Raw genomic sequence first — 18605 nt, forward strand, 5'->3', positions numbered from 1 at the left:
GCCTCCACTGCACAGCCTTTTACATCGGTATGACAACAACTAAACTGGGTGAGTGCATGAACGGACACAAACAAACTGTCCCCCTAGGAGATGTCCAATACCCAGTAGCGGAGCATGCCCTCCAGCATAATTCTAGGGACCTAGGAACCTGCTACACCGTATGTGCCATTTGGCTTCTCCCACCCAACACCAGTCCCTCTGAACTGCGGAGATGGGAACTTGCACTCCAACACATCCTTTCATCCCGCCATCCCCCTGGACTGAACCTACGTTAAACAACCTCACTCCCATTTACTCTTCAGTCTTCTCCTCTTTCCCTTTCCTCTTTAGCCATTCAGGCATCTTTTCATCCTACACAGTTGTGTTTATCTTTATACTATATACCTCTTTACTTCTGTAGGAATCCTCTTTGGTTTGAAGCTGGACAGTACTTACATCAGAATATCTTTGGCTTCCCTCTGACAACCATGCCTCCATCCTTGCTACCCTCCCTGTTTTCCTTTCCCTGTTGCTTCATAACCTGGGTTGTGAGTCCACTTTCCCTTCTTCCCTTTCTTTCCCCTCTTTCCTCCCTGATGAAGAAACATTTGTTTCGAAAGCTAGGAACGTAAATTTTCAGTTCTGTTTTTTGTGTATCTATCGGCTGTACTGATCTGAGGTAAGTACTGGCCAGCCCCTCTATCTCTTTGTTTCACATTATTATATGCACTGCTCTTTTCTGCAGTCTGAATACAGCTTGTTAGATATTTTTCCTATTCATTCTCCAAAAATCTATTCCATAACTAATGACAGTATAATTATAAGCAAAATATACTGATCTGATACATGTAACACCACATTTACTGATGTAAGAATTCAGAGAGTGTAACATGATGTAGAGATTCTCTTACTAAGTATTTTCTACATCCTCTTCCCTCTTTGACAGTCAACATGCATTCCAACTAATTCTATGGTTCTCACACAATGTATGGATTCATTGTTACTTTTAAGGTTGATATAATCTGGATTTTTATTTTTTGTGGTAGTAGTTCATAGTGCATATTTTCTTCACATGAAGTGTGACTTACTGTTTGTTGCCCCTTTATAAACATTGCTAATAATAATAATAATAATAATAATAATAATAACAATAATAACAATTATTATTATTAATATTTTTTATTTTTATGCCACTAATGAGAAAATGAAGAAGAATAAATAACATGATGAAGGCAAGGAAACCTTAGTTTAAAAATGATGGATCTATGTGATAACATCTCTCATGAGACACCTAAAAAAAGGCTTAAATGATTAGTTATATTATATGTACGCACCAATGCTCTTCTGGAAGCCTCATCCAAGAATAAACTTGCATTACTTATGAGAAATTTATTTGTATCTGACAAAATATTAATATCATCTTCCCATTTGAGTATTTCCTGCAGATCATTATCAGTTTCCTTTAGTTTCCTGTTATTTTGGTGATTAATGTTTTCAACCTGCAACATATAACAATAATTTTGCAGCAGCTGTTCTTGTTTTCATGCATTACTCACAATGTTGATAAACTGAGTGAAATAATACGAAATGCAGAAGTTCAAATGCTAGTTTACATTTCATAAAAGGTTAAAGGCCTGAGATTAAGCCAAAACTAATTTTTTGAACTCAGTAAATGTAATTTATGCTATGATTTCCGTCATCCATCTGTCAAAATTTTCATTAAGATTTTTTAATGTCTCTTCATGTTTTCTTGCTCTCTATATGTTGGGTTGCCTCCTTCTATCCTCATTTGGAATATTAAATATGCCTTGTATATTTCCTAATAATGAATTGTTCCACCCAAATGTGTCTCATCATTCAACTTCTCAAAACTTATTTCATTTCGATATTGCACTGCATGTGTTGTTAAGAAGAATGTTGCAATGTTCATTCTGTCATGTGTGCATGTACAAGCACAGGCTTTTCTGCAGGAATGACAACATTTGGAAAGTTGGGTCTGGCCATGGATTGTGCATGGACTGCAAAAGTGGTTAAGGCAGCTGCTCACTTAAAGTGGGAATTCCGGGCTAGAGTCCTGATGTGCCACAGATTTTCACTGTCGTCGTTTCCTTATAGAGCTGATGGTTGTTTGTATTCGGAACTTTAAATACATTTCATTTTCTTCATCTATTTCAGTTCATTATTCCTTTTCTCTTTTTTTTTTTTTTTTTTTGTTAGTACCATTTCATCATTACTCTGCCCTCTAATGATTCAAATTCATTTCTACAAGTAGGTTGTACCATCTGATTTTCCAACAGTGGTGAACTGCTCTATGACTGTGTCAGTTATGTTCGCATTATGATGTGTCTGTCAAGTGCTTACATACTTAATAAAATTCTCTCTCTCTCTCTCTCTCTCTCTCTCTCTCTCTCTCTCTCTCTCTCTGTGTGTGTGTGTGTGTGTGTGTGTGTGTGTGTGTGTGGGTGTGAGTGTGTGAGAGCTATTTATTTGTTTAAATGAATGACAAAATTAAATAAATTTAATAATAGAAACAAATCGCAAACAGAACACAGAGCGAGTCAAAATGAACTTTCAGCTTTGGAATGATATAGAAATTTATTGAGATAACCTACAGAATCAGTAGACGTGACTAATGGGAGCACCAGTGTAGTGCACAGATAAAATGGCTACTTTCACTTTCACTGGTGCAGTATACCTGGGTATACTTGAAAACTTTTTAACTCCACTGATCAATGATGACCAAGATGGGACGGTTTACTGCCAGCAAGATGGTGCACTCCCTATTTCCTCATGAGAGTTTGGGTTTCCTGGATAATTGCTTCCCAGGTCAGTGGACTGACAGTGAAGCATCAACTGCAAGGCTTGACACCACTGAGCTGCTTCCTCTAGGATTTCGTTAAAGACTATATACAAGGGAGTAATGTTTGTATGTTCTACCCCTATCAAACAATTTTCCAACCTGAAAAATTGAATCTAATCTGCCATTGCACAAGTTATGCCCAATTTGCTGGAATGAGTGTGGGGAAAAATGGATTACTGGTGGGATGTTTGCATCATCACAAATGGTGGTCATGCCAAACCAAAATGACACTTGACACTCTTATGCAAAACTTGAGGGTGTTTGCTTCAAAAGACACATATTCTGTAAGTTATCTCAATAAATTTCTTTATGGTCCCAAATTCGTTGAAGTCTTTTCTGGTTCACCCTGCATTAATACACAGTTATAGTGATTGTTAGAAATTAAAATTGCAGAGCAGCTACGAGTCACTATTTAATTTCTGAATTAAGTTTTTTCAGGACAGCCACAAGTTGCACTCAGTATGTTTTATTGACAAGTTTTGCTAAGTTTAAGAAGAGCACCATCAAATACTGTGCAATATATAGTTTGAAGTACAGTAGTTGTCTGATTACTTTGCAATGTTAAGGACAATTTCTGACAATGGCAATGTAATTAGCCAATTACTGTACTTTTAAGTACAGGGTTTCTGGTGATGCTCCTGTTAAACTGAGCAAAACCAGTCAATAAAACAAACTGAGTGCTACTTGTAGCTGTAATGAAAAATCTAATTTTAACAATTGTCATTTCTCCTGTAGGCAAAGTCTGCTCTCACTTAATATCTGAAGATGCTCGCACTGGTAGAGTAAAACATGTCAATAAAGGAATGTTACATGAGACTGCTCTACAATTTCAATTATAATACTTTGGACTGAAGTCAGTAACTGTACTAACTACATACAGCCGCTTTAAAATCATATTAAAATGTATAGACATCCACAAATGTAATATATACTGACATTAGCATAAAATATGTATGTCGGAAGGAAATATGTGTAGAATGATGTAATAACAACATTTAAAGACTGTTGTATTAATCTACAATGCTTACATAGCATTATAAATAAGAAAAGCATAAATCACTGGGATCAATTTAAAGAAAGCTTACATGTTATCTTCTGTGTAAATCTGATGAGATAGTAACAATTCTGTTATTAGTAAAAATTAAATTCCTGAAAACAACAAAAACATGTGAATTAAAATGTCATGAATTAGTTAAAAGTAGGTTCAATTCATATGCTGCATTATACCAGTACCTTATTCAAAGTATGTGTCATATTTTGAAGGATGGCATTTAAGTCATTTAACTTCTCGTGAAAACTGTTCAACTTCTGCTTGAGTTTTTGTGTACTTGGTGCAGACTGTATTAAATTCTTGATATTCTTCAATAGTTTTTCACACCCTCTTGAAAACAAATAAATAAGCCATATAGTATTATCAAAATACAGGACACGAGACTCTTATTAATGCTACAGCTTAATTACTCTACACGTAGATATGTACATGCATAATCACGATCAGTCTGTTAACACTTAAGAACAGCACTTTCTTTAATTTGAGCTTAGAAAATCCTGATACTGCATCCTTACTCGGTGAACAGCTGTCTCAAAGATATTAAAAATCAAACAGTGGAAACTCGAAGTGGAGTATCAACAATATAAGGAGAAGGATAGATTGCTACTCACTGTAAAAATGACACGTCGAGTTGCAGACAGGCACAATGATACGATTGTTGCACATTTAGATGTTGGCCACACACACTCACGCACGCACGCATGTACGCGCACACACACATTCATTCTCACAAGCAAGTGCACTTCATGCACATATGAATGCCATCTCCAGCAGCTCAGACCAGAATGCAACTGTCATGTGAATGAAAGCAGGAAACTGGAGGGGGGTCAGGGAAGGGGAAGCGGCACCAGAGTATGGGTAGAGGGAGAGAAGAGTGCTGACTGGCAGAGCGTGCAGGCACCAGATGGAGGCATTACAAGACTGCTACCAGGAGCAGTGTCAAGAGGCTGTGGTACTGGGAGGCCTCTCAATGTGTGCTGCCCTCTGTCAACACACCAACCCATCTTTCCACTTCCCTGCTCATCTCCTATTCCACTCCCCCCCAAATTCCAACCTACCTACCCCAAGCCTCCCCTAGGGCACCTGATGGCACTCTTTTCACACTTCCCCTTCACCTGTACACTGATATCCGTTCCCCTTCCTTGCCCCCTCCAGACTGCTGCTTTCGTTCACATGACAGATGCATTCCTGTCCAAGTTGCCACAGATGGCAGTTATTTGTGCATGAGGTATGATTGCTTGTGAATATAAGACCAAGCGGGAAAGCGCCGGTAGACAGGCACAATAAAATACACACAAACACACACACAAAATTACGAGGTTTCGCAACCGGCGGTTGCTTTGTCAGGAAAGAGGGAAGGAAAAGGAAAGATGAAAGGATGTGGGTTTTAAGGGAGAGGGTAAGGAGTCATTCCAATCCCGGGAGTGGAAAGACTTACATTAGGGGGAAAAAAAGAATAGGTATATACTCGCACACACACACACACACACACACACACACACACACACACACACACACACACACACACACACACACATCCATACATACATATACAGACATAAGCAAACATATTTAAAGGCAAAGAGTTTGGGCAGAGATGTCAGTCGAGGCGGAAGTGCAGAGGCGAAGATGATGTTGAATGACAGGTGAGGTATGAGTGGCGGCAACTTGAAATTAGCGGAGATTGAGGCCTGGTGGATAACGAGAAGAGAGGATATATTGAAGGGCAAGTTCCCATCTCCGGAGTTCGGATAGGTTGGTGTTGGTGGGAAGTATCCAGATAACCTGGATGGTGTAACACTGTGCCAAGATGTGCTGGCCATGCATCAAGGCATGTTTAGCCACAGGGTGATCCTCATTACCAACAAACACTGTCTGCCTGTGTCCATTCATGCGAATGGACAGTTTGTTGCTGGTCATTCCCACATAGAAAGCGTCACAGTGTAGGCAGGTCAGTTGGTAAATCACATGGGTGCTTTCACACATGGCTCTGCCTTCGATTGTGTACACCTTCCGGGTTACAGGACTGGAGTAGGTGGTGGTGGGAGGGTGCATAGGACAGGTTTTACACCGGGGGCGGTTACAGGGATAGGAGCCAGAAAGTAGGGAAGGTGGTTTGGGGATTTCATAGGGATGAACCAAGAGGTTACGAAGGTTAGGTGGACGGCAGAAGGACACTCTTGATGGAGTGGGGAGGATTTCGTGAAGGATGGATCTCATTTCGGGGCAGAATTTTAGGAAGTCGTATCCCTGCTGGAGAGCCACATTCAGAGTCTGATCCAGTCCCGAGAAGTATCCTGTCACAAGTGGGGCACTTTTGGGGTTCTTCTGTGAGAGGTTCTGGGTTTGAGGGGATGAGGAAGTGGCTCTGGTTATTTGCTTCTGTACCAGGTCGGGAGGGTAGTTGCGGGATGCGTAAGCTGTTTTCAGGTTGTTGGTGTAATGGCTCAGGGATTCAGGACTGGAGCAGATTCGTTTGCCACTAAGGCCTAGGCTGTAGGGAAGGGACCGTTTGATATGGAATGGGTGGCAGCTGTCATAATGGAGGTACTGTTCCTTGTTGGTGGGTTTGATGTGGACGGATGTGTGAAGCTGGCCATTGGACAGATGGAGGTCAACATCAAGGAAAGTGGCATGGGATTTGGAGTAGGACCAGGTGAATCTGATGGAACCAAAGGAGTTGAGGTTGGAGAGGATATTCTGGAGTTGTTCTTCACTGCGAGTCCAGATCATGAGGATGTCATCAATAAATCAGTACCAAACTTTGGGTTGGCAGGCATAGGTAACCAAGAAGGCTTCCTCTAAGCGACCCATGAATAGGTTGGTGTGCGAGGGGGCCATCCTGGTACCCATGGCTGTTCCCTTTAATTGATGGTATATCTGGCCTTCAAAAGTGAAGAAGTTGTGCGTCAGGATGAAGCTGGCTAAGGTAATGAGGAAAGAGGTTTTAGGTAGGGTGGCAGGTTATTGGCATGAAAGGAAGTGCTCCATTGCAGCGAGGCCCTGGAAGTCCAGAATAACTGTGTATAGGGAAGTGGCATCAATGGTAACAAGGATGGTTTCCGGGAGTAACAGATTCAGTAAAGTGGTTGGTGTCTTTGATGAAGGATGCGACACTGCATGTAGTGGGTTGAAGGTGTTGATCTACGTAGGCAGAGATACGTTCTGTGGGGGCTTGGTAACCAGCTACAATGGGGCGGCCGGGATGATTGGGTTTGTGAATTTTAGGAAGAAGGTAGAAGGTAGGGGTGTGGGGTGTCGGTGGGGTCAGGAGGTTTTGGAGTCAGGTGAAAGGTTTTGTAGGGGGCCTAAGGTTCTGAGGATTCCTTGAAGCTCCGCCTGGACATCAGGAATGGAATTACCTTGGCAAACTTTGTATGTGGTGTTGTCTGAAAGCTGACGCAGTCCCTCAGCCACTTACTCCCGACGATCAAGTACCACGGTCGTAGAACCCTTGTCCGCTGGAAGAATGACAATGGATCGGTCAGCCTTCAGATCACGGATAGCTTGGGCTTCAGCAGTGGTGATGTTGGGAGTCGGATTAAGGTTTTTTAAGAAGGATTGAAAGGCAAGGCTGGAAGTCACAAATTCCTGGAAGGTTTGGAGAGGGTGATTTTGAGGAGGAGGAGGTGGGTCCCGCTGTGACGGAAGACAGAACTGTTCCAGGCAGGGTTCAATTTGGATAGTGTCTTGGGGAGTTGGATCATTAGGAGTAGGATTAGTATCATTTCTCTTCGTGGCAAAGTGATATTTCCAGCAGAGAGTACGAGTGTAGGACAGTAAATCTTTGACGAGGGCTGTTTGGTTGAATCTGGGAGTGGGGCTGAAGGTGAGGCCTTTGGTTAGGACAGAGGTTTCGGATTGGAAGAGAGGTTTGAGGTAAGGTTAACTACTGAACAAAGATGATGTGACTTACCAAACAAAAGGGCTGGCAGGTCGATATACACACAACTTATGTATGTTTGTGTTTGTTTGTGTATCTATCCACCTGCCAGCGCTTTTATTTAGTGTGTGTATGTTTGTGTGTCTATCGACCTGCCAGCACTTTTGTTTGGTGTGTGTATGTTTGTGTTTGTTTGTGTGTCTATCGACCTGCCAGGGCTCTTGTTTGGTGTGTGTATGTTTGTGTGTCTATCGACCTGCCAGTGCTTTTGTATAGTGTGTGTATGTTTGTGTGTGTATCGACCTGCCAGCGCTTTTGTTTGGTGTGCATTTGTTCGTGTTTGTTTGTGTGCCATTGGACAGATGGAGGTCAATGCCAAGGAAAGTGGCATGGGATTTGGAGTAGAACCAGGTGAATCTGATGGAACCAAAGGAGTTGAGGTTGGAGAGGAAATTCTGGAGTTCTTCTTCACTGTGAGTCCAGATCATGAAGATGTCATCAATAAATCTGTTTGACATATACAGCTGTATATGAGCGGATGGATATGAGTGTGTGTGCGCGCGCGAGTGTATACCTGTCCTTTTTGCCCCCTAGGGTAAGTCCTTCCACTCCTGGGATTGGAATGACTCCTTACCCTCCCCCTTAAAACCCACATCCTTTCGTCTTTCCCTCTCCTTCCCTCTTTCCTGAGGAAGCAACCGTTGGTTGCGAAAGCTTGCATTTTGTGTGTGTGTTTGTGTGTCTATCAACGTGCCAACGCTTACGCTTGGTAAGTTACATCATCTCTGTTTTTAGATACATTTTCACCACGTGGAATGTTTCCCTCTATTATATATGTAGTGTGTGTGTGTGTGTGTGTGTGTGTGTGTGTGTGTGTGTGTGTGTGTGTGTGTGTGTGTGTGTGTGCGTGCTCCTTTTTCTGAAGAAGGGTTGCTTTCGTTGTGCCTAACTGCAACTCAACAAGTTATCTTTTCCTGATATTGACGGTAAAAGATAAGTTGTCACAGTGGCGGATACATATGGGGGGCGCGTGGCTGCCCTTGCAGGGCCGCCCACATTGCCACCTGCATCGCCCCTGCCAGTCAGACCGCATGCTATTCGTTCATTTTTTTCATCAGTCAACTAAACTGAATCGAGTTATTGAGTAGTTGTACTTTTCTATGTAGCAAGCATGTCCACGTCATCGTATTTTATATGTTTCTCTCTGGAACATAGATAGCTAACACATTCCTACAAGGAAAGTCATGGCCATTCTATTAATCTCGATACATTGTTCTGTCTGGAATTTGTTCGAGAAAAGCTTTGATTATTCTACTGTTTCCTTGTATAGAGAATCTTCAATACATAGTGTTATAAATATGGACTATTTTTGCCCAATAGGAAGCTAGTTTTTTTTATTATTAAGGTAAAAGTAAAGGTAGTTCAAGATATCTTTAGTGCCCCCTCCTTGAAGTGTTTCTGTGTCTGCCACTGCCTCAACCTGAAAGCTGGTTGGAAACTGCAATCCTTACTGAGACACCCACAATTAAATCACGTATTTCAAACTGCAGTGTAACTTAGCACTTTACACACACACACACACACACACACACACACACACACACACACACACACACCAGTGGTGAAAGACACAGTAAGTAACAGAAAAAAATAAATGATTCCTTGAACCAATTTTAAATGACACATGAGAAGCATGAAACTTCCAAACAAACCTGAGGAAAAGTGAGTAATTAAAAACATAATTAATATAAGAAGAAAACTTTTGGGTATTTGTATGATTTCCAATCACAATATTTTGTTGTTGACTCAACAAAACCTTCACAATTTACTTATGTAACTCTTGATCACATCTGTTTCTGCATATTCACAACTCCAAATTTAGTACTATACATAAACGTAAAAAGCTATGCATATTTTACCACCGCACATGAGTACACCTTTCCATTCTCTAAACCCATTCCTAAACCAGTTCTCCCATGTTTCTGTACGAAATATGGCACACTCGTTGACCCAAGCCCTTGGGAGGTCCTCATCACTCGAAAGTTGCACTCCTTTCAGCTTCATCTTCACATGAAGGAACAGTGAAAAGTCACAAGAAACAAAGTCTGGACTGTAAGGAGGGTACTCAAGAAGTTTCAGTCCTGTATTCCACAAATACTCAGGGTCCATTCTTGACTTCAGTCAGAGGTTCAAAGATTGGATGACTTTTGGCGGCACTGCTCAGTGTACCACTTAGTTATGACTAGAGACCGGACTGTATGCATCATGAAAATCTTAAAATATGCATGCAAAATGCTTAAAAGAGTATGAAAAGTGTCAAAATATGCAAGATAAAATAATTAAAAAACGTGGTAGTTACTGCATGCATTATACCTCAAAGTTGAACCTGTGCATATCAGTGTACGAGGAAGAGCACTGGCCACAAAAAATTCGTACATTTGGAATGCTGATATAATTTTCTGAATACTTTCTAACAAAGAGATAGAGGGGCTGGCCAGTACTTACCTCAGCTCAGTACAGCCGACAGATACACAAAACAGAATAGAAAATTTACTTTCCTAGCTTTCGGAACTTTGTTCCTTCATCAGGGAGGAGAGAGGGGCAAAAAAGGGAAGAAGGAAAAGTGGATTCAGTTACTCACAACCCAGGTTATGAAGCAACAGGGAAAGGTAAACAGGGAAGGTAGTAAGGATGGAGGCATGGTTGTCAGAGGGAAGCCAAAGATATTCTACTGTAAGTACTGTGCCAGCTTCAAACAAAAAGGATTCATACAGAAGTAAAGAGTTTTATAGTATAAAGATAAACACAACTATGTAGGAAGAAAAGACGTGTGAATGGTTAAAGAGGAGAGGAAAAAAGGAGGAGCCTGAAGAGTAAATGAGAGTGAGGTTGTTTAACATAGGTTAAGTCCAGGGGGATGGCGGGATGAAAGGATGTGTTGGAGTGCAAGTTCCCATCTCCGCAGTTCCGAGGGACTGGCGTTGGCTGGGAGAAGCCAAATAGCATGTACGGAGTAGCAGGTTCCTAGGTCTCTAGAATTATGCTGGAGGGCATGCTCTGCTACTGGGTATTGGATATCTCCTAGGCAGACAGTTCGTCTGTGCCCGTTCATGCGCTCAGCCAGTTTAGTTGTCGTCATACCGAAGTAAAAGGCTGTGCAGTGCAGGCATGTCAGCTGATAAATGGCTTTTTTTGTTTCACATGTGGACCTGTCTTCAATTGTGTATGTTTCACCAGTAGCGAGGCTGGAGTAGGTGGTTGTGGGGGATGCATGGGGCAGGTTGTGCAGTGGGGTCAGTTACAGGGGTAGGAACCGCTGGGTAGAGAATGTGGTCTGGGAATATTGTAGGGTTTGACAAGGATGTTACGGAGGTTAGGGGGGCGACGAAAGTGGGTGGTGTGAGGAGAATATTGTCAAGGGATGATATCATTTCAGGGCTTGACTTGAAAAAGTCATTTCCCTGGCGGAGTAATTCGTTGATGTATTCGAGGCCAGGATAATATTAGGTGACAAGGGGGATGCTTCTATGTAGTCTGGGTGTAGGAACATTGTTGTTGGATGGGGAGGAATGTATTGCTCGGGAGATCTGTTTGTGGACAAGATCTGCAGGATAGTTGTGGGAGAGGAAAGCACTGGTCAGGCTATTGGTGTAATTGTTGAGGGTTTCATACCTAGGCTGTAGGGAAGGGAGTGTTTGGTGTGGTATGGATGGTAGCTGTCAAAGTGAAGGTACTGTTGTTTGTATGTGGGTTTGATGTGGACAGAGGTGTCGATGTGAGCTTCGACAAGATGAAGGTCAACATCCAGGAAGGTTGCTTGGGTTTTGGAGAAAGACCAGGTGAAGTTCAGATTCGAAAATGAGTTGAGGTTATTGAGGAAATTAAGAAGTGTTTCTTCACCATGAGTCCAGACCACAAAGATGTCATCTATAAACCTATACCAGGCCAGAGGAAGCAGCTTTTGGGTTTTCAGGAAAGCCTCCTCCATGCGGCCCATGAAGAGGTGGCATAGGACGGAGCATCTATGTAGCATCTATGGTGACAAAAAGGTTTCATAACTAATCCTGCTTGTGAATGAGTGCACCCACAGACTTGGCACAGTGGCTACAATGCACGTATGAAGTATTCTCAGAATGCAGCAACAATCGGCATCTTGTGATATAGTGTTGCACTACATTGCAAAACCTTCCTAGTACCCTTTGTATGATCTCCTCAAGGAAAAATCAAATTGCCATTTCCATTGTATCATCTTCTTTTAATACTGTATGGACCAAGAATTATTTTTGGGCACTTAACATATCTATTACCTTTGCCAGGACTCTATTTGCATGAAAAATACACAGTTCCTGTATGGTTCAATCTTCATGTTAAAATGAAGAGGTACCAGATCCAAATGACTTATGCATAGTAAACCACAGTAATGTACAAACTGACCTTTAGATTTACGATAGCTTTACTTTATGACAAGAAAAAAAGATTGTGAACATGCCTCTGAGATAAGAAATTGAATGTCCCCACCCAGTCTAACAAAGCTGGAAACTATCGTGTCTTAACTGGAGAGGTAGTAACAGCACCTTTATGAAGGCCATTATACATCTTCCAATGCACCAAGAAGGGAAAAAAGAGATACTGCAGAGCTGATGTACGCCATGTCAGATTACTGTTTACATGTATATTTATATGTATATATATTAAAAACAAAGATTCCAAGACTTACCAAGTGGGAAAGCGCCGGTAGACAGGCACAATAAAATAACACACAAACACAAAATTTCTAGCTTTCGCAACCAACGGTTGTTGCTTCTTCAGGAAAGAGGGAAGGAGAGGGAAAAACAAAAGGATGTGGGTTTTAAGGGAGAGGGTAAGGAGTCATTCCAATCCGGGAGAGGAAAGACTTACCTTAGGGGGAAAAAAGGATAGGTATATACTCTCGAGCGCGCGCGCGCACGCAGGCGCGCACGCACACACACACACACACACACATATATATCCATCCATCCATATACAGACACCTGTATCTTCCTCTGTATATGTATGGATGGATACGTGTGTGTGTGTGTGTGTGTGTGTGTGTGTGTGTGTGTGTGTGTGTGTGTGCGCGCGCACGCACGCAAGTATATACCTATCCTTTTTCCCCCTAAGGTAACTCTTTCCGCTCCCGGGATTGGAATGACTCCATACCCTCTCCCTTAAAACCCACATCCTTTTGTTTTTCCCTCTCCTTCCCTCTTTCCTGAAGAAGCAACAACCGTTGGTTGTGCCTGTCTACCGGCGCTTTCCCACTTGGAAGTCTTGGAATCTTTGTTTTTAATATATTTTTCCCATGTGGAAGTTTCTTTCTATTTTATTTATATGTATATATATGCATAAGAATATCTATAAGTTTTGAGAAATTAACTGAAATTCCTGTGTGCAGCAGAAGTAGCTTTCTTATTCATCAGTGAATCTTTTGAATTCACTTAGTAATATGACATCTAAGGAAAGTTGTTTATAAAATTTTTGAAAGGCAGTCATGGCAACTAATTCTGAAGACCAAAGACAATCACTAAATGTGTCAGGTTTTTAAAGATGTCCCCACCCTGTGAACAAGCCTTTTGATGCAGTGGAACAACATCCATACAAGATTGCATTTGGCTGCTTCTCCTGATTTCTTTCAGAATGTCATCCACAGCTACAATCCTGTTGTCTTAAGTGTAATTGTGAATGAGTCTACTTGTAATTTTAAAAAACGCCAATTCCTTTCAAATTTTATGGTTAAGAGTTTAGACCTATCACACATAATAAACAGAGTAAATACTACTGGCATAAATTCATACCAACTGTATGGTGACATAAGTTTTAGAATACATCACTAAATCAGTGTAGAGGGGTCAATAGCATGCTCACATGAAATATGGCAGCACAAACAGTGCACAAGATGCACCAAGAGGCCTGAAGCAATAACTGGAGGAAGTGGAGAAACAATTCCTAGTCAGAAGCCAAAATGAAGTGTTAAAATTAACTGTATGAGAAAGGAAATTTGGACATTGCATACTTCTGTTATAGTGAAGTAGCTAGTTCAGAAATGGGTGCAAAGTAAATACTCTACAAAGTAACATAGCACTTCAATTTCAGTAATTGTCCAGAGGCTGTGAGGGAACCAAATTTCCTGCCACATCCATACTTTGAGAAGAGGTATTCACTTATCACAGAGTTAAAAGCACTGTGGTGTTTGGAAGTAATGGCAGAAATGCTGCAGCACACTGAAGCTGTAAGTCAATCAATGAGACATCCCCAAGGCAGATAATACAGCTTCTATTCCAGCATATCATTTTAACTTGTCACACACAAACAATGTACACTGCTATTGGCTGACTGGATCTTTCAACAAGAGCTATATCAAGCATACCCTTTGTGTGCAAATTTGTTGTTGTTGTTGTTGTTGTTGTTGTTGATTTAAGACTAGGCAGATAAAACACAATGGACAAGTGTGCAGATAATACCATATGCTAACAAATTTTCTGTTTTCCCTCTGCTTTCACCACCTCCATACAGAAACTAATCATCACTTCTCCACCTTCATCTGTCTCTGTGGTCCTTCTGAGGATATAAAGCCTATATTTTTATTACTTGCAAATTTATACCTTCATCTTGAACTATTAAATAATATAAACAAATGTCTATTTTTTATTAAAAACTTCTCAGTGCATACTAATTGTTCTAATACTAAAATTTAATTATCAGATTCTGTATTATTTACTAATCCAGCACTTACTTCCAGCTCAAATACTCACCTAAGTATGTTAAGTGCATTTTGTCCTCTCTTTCCTAGGTCATTTTTCCTTATCTTATCAAGTAATATGTGAGATTCTTGAAGTGCTAGATCAATATTTACTGCTGTCCCATCTTTACCAAAATTCTGCAGCTTCTTAATTATATCTGAAAGAAAATAAATGACAAACTACATTGTTTAATCACAACTAGGATGCTGTAGCTGAAGCAATTAATAGCTGAATCACAGAAAGATGTTAATGAATCTGTATTTATGAATATGCTTCTTGCTCTTCATATTACACCCGTGGCTGAACTGGGGCATAGTTCAGTATTTCCAGTATAATGCATAAATCAAAAGTCTGGTCACAGTAAATAACAGTTAAATAGAAAGTGATACACAATGGAGAAATGCATATAATGACACCTGCCACCATCTTGGATGCAACTCGCAATATAATGTCAAAATAGTTTGCACACTGCATTACTTTAGGCCGATTTTTACACAGAATGTAATACTAAAGCACGTTTTTCCATAGTTAGAACAATTTTTGTGTGTTGTACATTTGAAATTTCCACTGTGCTTCAAAATCTGCAAATTTTGTTGTCATCAGAATGTCTTGTTGTTACATTATATGTGGCATAAATCTGCAAACATTCAACATTCTTGTCCTCAGAAAGTTTGTTGTTATACTTTTATGTTCTATGATCCTCACGTTTTAGGTAACTGCATTTAATTTTACAAATCAGTGGGAAAATTAACATTAACTTGTTAAAAAATGTTTCAAGTAAGGGGTGATGCTTTTCAGGTATTCCCCAACCACAAATGGATTTAACAAGTGGAAACTAGATAGACCACAAAAACAGTGATTCAGAAATTTCATGCCACTGACAGAATGCAGTATGAAGTATAAAGTGTCTATGAACTGGGTAGTATGTGACAGTGATGTGCCCAAAAACATGCTATTGTTGCTTCCACAAGCCTGGAACGGAAGTTAGTTCAAGCACTTTAGCCCATTTAGGTAATTTGTCAGGCATACAGTAAATGCCGTAACCACCAACCCCATTAAATTTGACCGAGTTGTCACCATGATACAATTAACTAGTCATTAGGTGTGAGAATTTATATGGACCTTCAGTAATAATTCTACAAGAGAAGTGATAAAGTTGCAATTAAATAATACTAGGTTATTAAAAGGTAGTAAAAATTAGTGCTGAGTCAGAGCTCAAACATGGACAAATAAAGTACTGTGGTGGAGTTCTTTGACTTTCTTTGGTGTAGCAAGTTACGTGTGTTTATTTGCTGTGTGGCAGACTGTGATAGCTGCTTTACACTCTATTATGTCGAGGTTGTCTTTCTGTGGATGATTATGGAAAGGAAAAGTGGGTAAAATACAATAGTAATAAATAGAAATTCTGCTTGAATGCCACCTCAAAGGTGCCCATATTAACATCTCCACAAAATAATGTAGTGTAACATCTCTGCATAAGACCCTGAAGTAAAGTGTGGAATTTAATTCATGACACTGGAGCACAGTACGTTGATCTGGAACAGTATGCCACCATCTTTCCAGCACTTGAAAAACTTACAGCAGGTGCAAATTTCTTCCACTGTCATGCGGTGAACCAGCTCCTCGCAAGTTAGCTGCCACAGCTCTAGAATGCTTTAACAGCCTTGCAGTCAGGTATTTGCTTGGGAATATAAAATAAATAACACTCATGGCCATTAAAATTGCAACACAACGGAAAGATAGCAAATAACAAAATTTTACTTCTTAAGTGTATACAGTATAGTAGGAAGGATACATTATTATATTTATATTTGATTTGGGCACATACAAAGTGCAAAATTTAGTACACTGAGCTATCAGCTCCGGCAGCAGCCATGGCACTAACCTAGCCGGACAGCGAGTCAAACTGTGCTTCAATGACAGATGCAGGTATGTCACCCCATGCTGCTTGATGGTGATCTGTGCAGTTTAACAACAATAGCCCATCTCAGAATCTCCACATTCTGGTACAGCCATAATGACACTGTATGCAAGGAGACTTGGAAATAACTGCTAGGGCACTTGTTTGAAGTGCTGGGCCAAGAATAAGAGTTCTGTATCAGAGTTTCCTCTTGGGAAACGATGTCACCCTTTAGTTATCCATAAAACAGCATGAAACTACTCTATCCCTGGTCTCAAAACCTCAGGATAATGGGCATTTTGAAGCAGTGTAAGATGTGGGACAGAGACAATGGACTAGTGTTTTTTATGACTGATCATCAAGCATAGTTAAAGAAGTGATACCAGCTGAGAAGTAACGTATTTGTAGGATCAATGATCAAGAATTCGGGGGAAACTAGGTATACTGAGCTAAGCCTGGGAATGCGGCCATGACAGAGGGCAGGTCTAGCCAAGTACATTCAGCAGCCTTCACTTACATGCAGTGCCCATTGTACAGATACCATTACCGAGCCCAACAAGGCAATGGTGCAACGCGACTTGGTCAAAGTGGCACACCTATACACTGGTTCCCAGTGGACACTGGTCACAAGCACAATTAAGGTCAATTAAGGCTAAGGGTGTCCCTACAACTGGGCATAGCTTTTTCTTACACTAGTAACAACTGGCAGTGTGTAATGTTGGTGGCAGATACATAGTAGTGACTATTTCAACTACCAAAAGTATATGTTGTGGGTACCAGTGTAACGTAGCAATTTATTACGAGATGACATTCATTGCAGTAACGCACGCAGCACGGTGGCTGCACAATGGCTATGTTTTATTCTTTCGCTTTGCTGACAGTACAGCTGACGCTGCCTGCTGTGATAACTGCATAGTGTAACATTCAGTCGATATGAAGATTCATACCCTTCGTGAATCTACATAATCCATATTAGTTATTATCCGATTTTGTTCACATTTGGAACACAGTCTTTTGTTATTAATGGAATGATGCTGTCAAAATTTCAAATTTTTATTTATTATAGTTCTGGAGATATAGTGAATTACCTAAAACGTCTAAAATCTACGCTTGTTTTTTAAAACCAAGTTAGGAACAATAACAGAGTGACTTTCATTATCATTTGAAGCCATTCCAAAGTTATCAGTGCATAAAAATCAATTAATTACAATTTTATTTTTAAAACTTTAGTCACTGTGCATTACGTAATACAAAAATCGGTCAAAATTATTATTTGATTATATTTTGCAGTGTGCTTGCATGAGAATGATTGAGAGAGTGTTTGTGGGACATACATTATAATTTAATATTTCATCTTATGTAAAACGTTGTACAAATGAACCGTAGGAAAGTTATGTTGCAATCACGATTCCAGAAACGTATGTTGTTGTGTGCTTGCTTTTGTATAAAAGTAGCCAGAATGAAAGTTAGAGGCGGAATAAGTTTATTTGTCAATATTCTGTAAGATGAGGAAATGGTGAGCTAATTTCGGTTCGAACATATCGTGGCTGAAGTGACTGGAGTTACAAACTTTTTGAATAATATTTGGTGTTTCTAAATTAAATAGTTTGAGATGTATGGGTGTGTGAACTTTTTGATCATAGTAACAACTCTGCATGGCATGTTTTGTGTTCTGTACAAATATTTTGGAGAGAACCTCTTACGAAGAAGACCACTGAAATTACTCAATGTTTAACTTGCGAATAGTTGTGGGTCAGTGACTGGTAGAATGTGAAAAATAGTTGAGTCGGACTAACTAAAATTCTGCCTACTTTTTGAATGAATATTTGTTAGACAGACAGTGAACTTCGAACAATAATGTGTTACCATATTAAATACGGACTTTATATCCATTTCATGTGCTTCAATATGAATAAAAAGCAGAGTTAATCTAATTTTAATCGCTTTTCTGCATGTAGACTGAAGGTCCTGAACGTCCGATTTTTTAATCATGAACTTTCAGGAGCTGACTTTCAACTAAAGTTATGCAGACTTTGTGTGGTAGGTATTAGGTGGTGGTTTCATCAACACTGCTTTACATTGCCTAGCACTTATCTGCTACGGCAGAATGAAGGGGACACTGGAAAGAATCCTATCAAGGTACGTGGACTGAACAATAGCATTAACAAAAA

The 18605-nt window shown here is 40.3% G+C and overlaps 1 protein-coding gene across 1 annotated transcript in view; it reads right to left on the reverse strand.

Moving 5' to 3' along the window:
• Window positions 1–18605, reverse strand: part of LOC126272090 (laminin subunit alpha-1) — a 1228077-nt gene that overhangs the window by 134220 nt on the left and 1075252 nt on the right. Inside the window, exons 28-30 of the mRNA XM_049974652.1 lie at window positions 14547–14691; window positions 4073–4220; window positions 1314–1478 (exon numbers count right to left, since the gene is read on the reverse strand). Coding sequence (XP_049830609.1) covers window positions 1314–1478; window positions 4073–4220; window positions 14547–14691 — 458 coding nt within the window. The remainder of the gene's footprint in view (window positions 1–1313; window positions 1479–4072; window positions 4221–14546; window positions 14692–18605) is intronic.

Source organism: Schistocerca gregaria, chromosome 5 (genome assembly GCF_023897955.1).
Source record: "Schistocerca gregaria isolate iqSchGreg1 chromosome 5, iqSchGreg1.2, whole genome shotgun sequence".
NCBI lineage: Eukaryota > Metazoa > Arthropoda > Insecta > Orthoptera > Acrididae > Schistocerca > Schistocerca gregaria.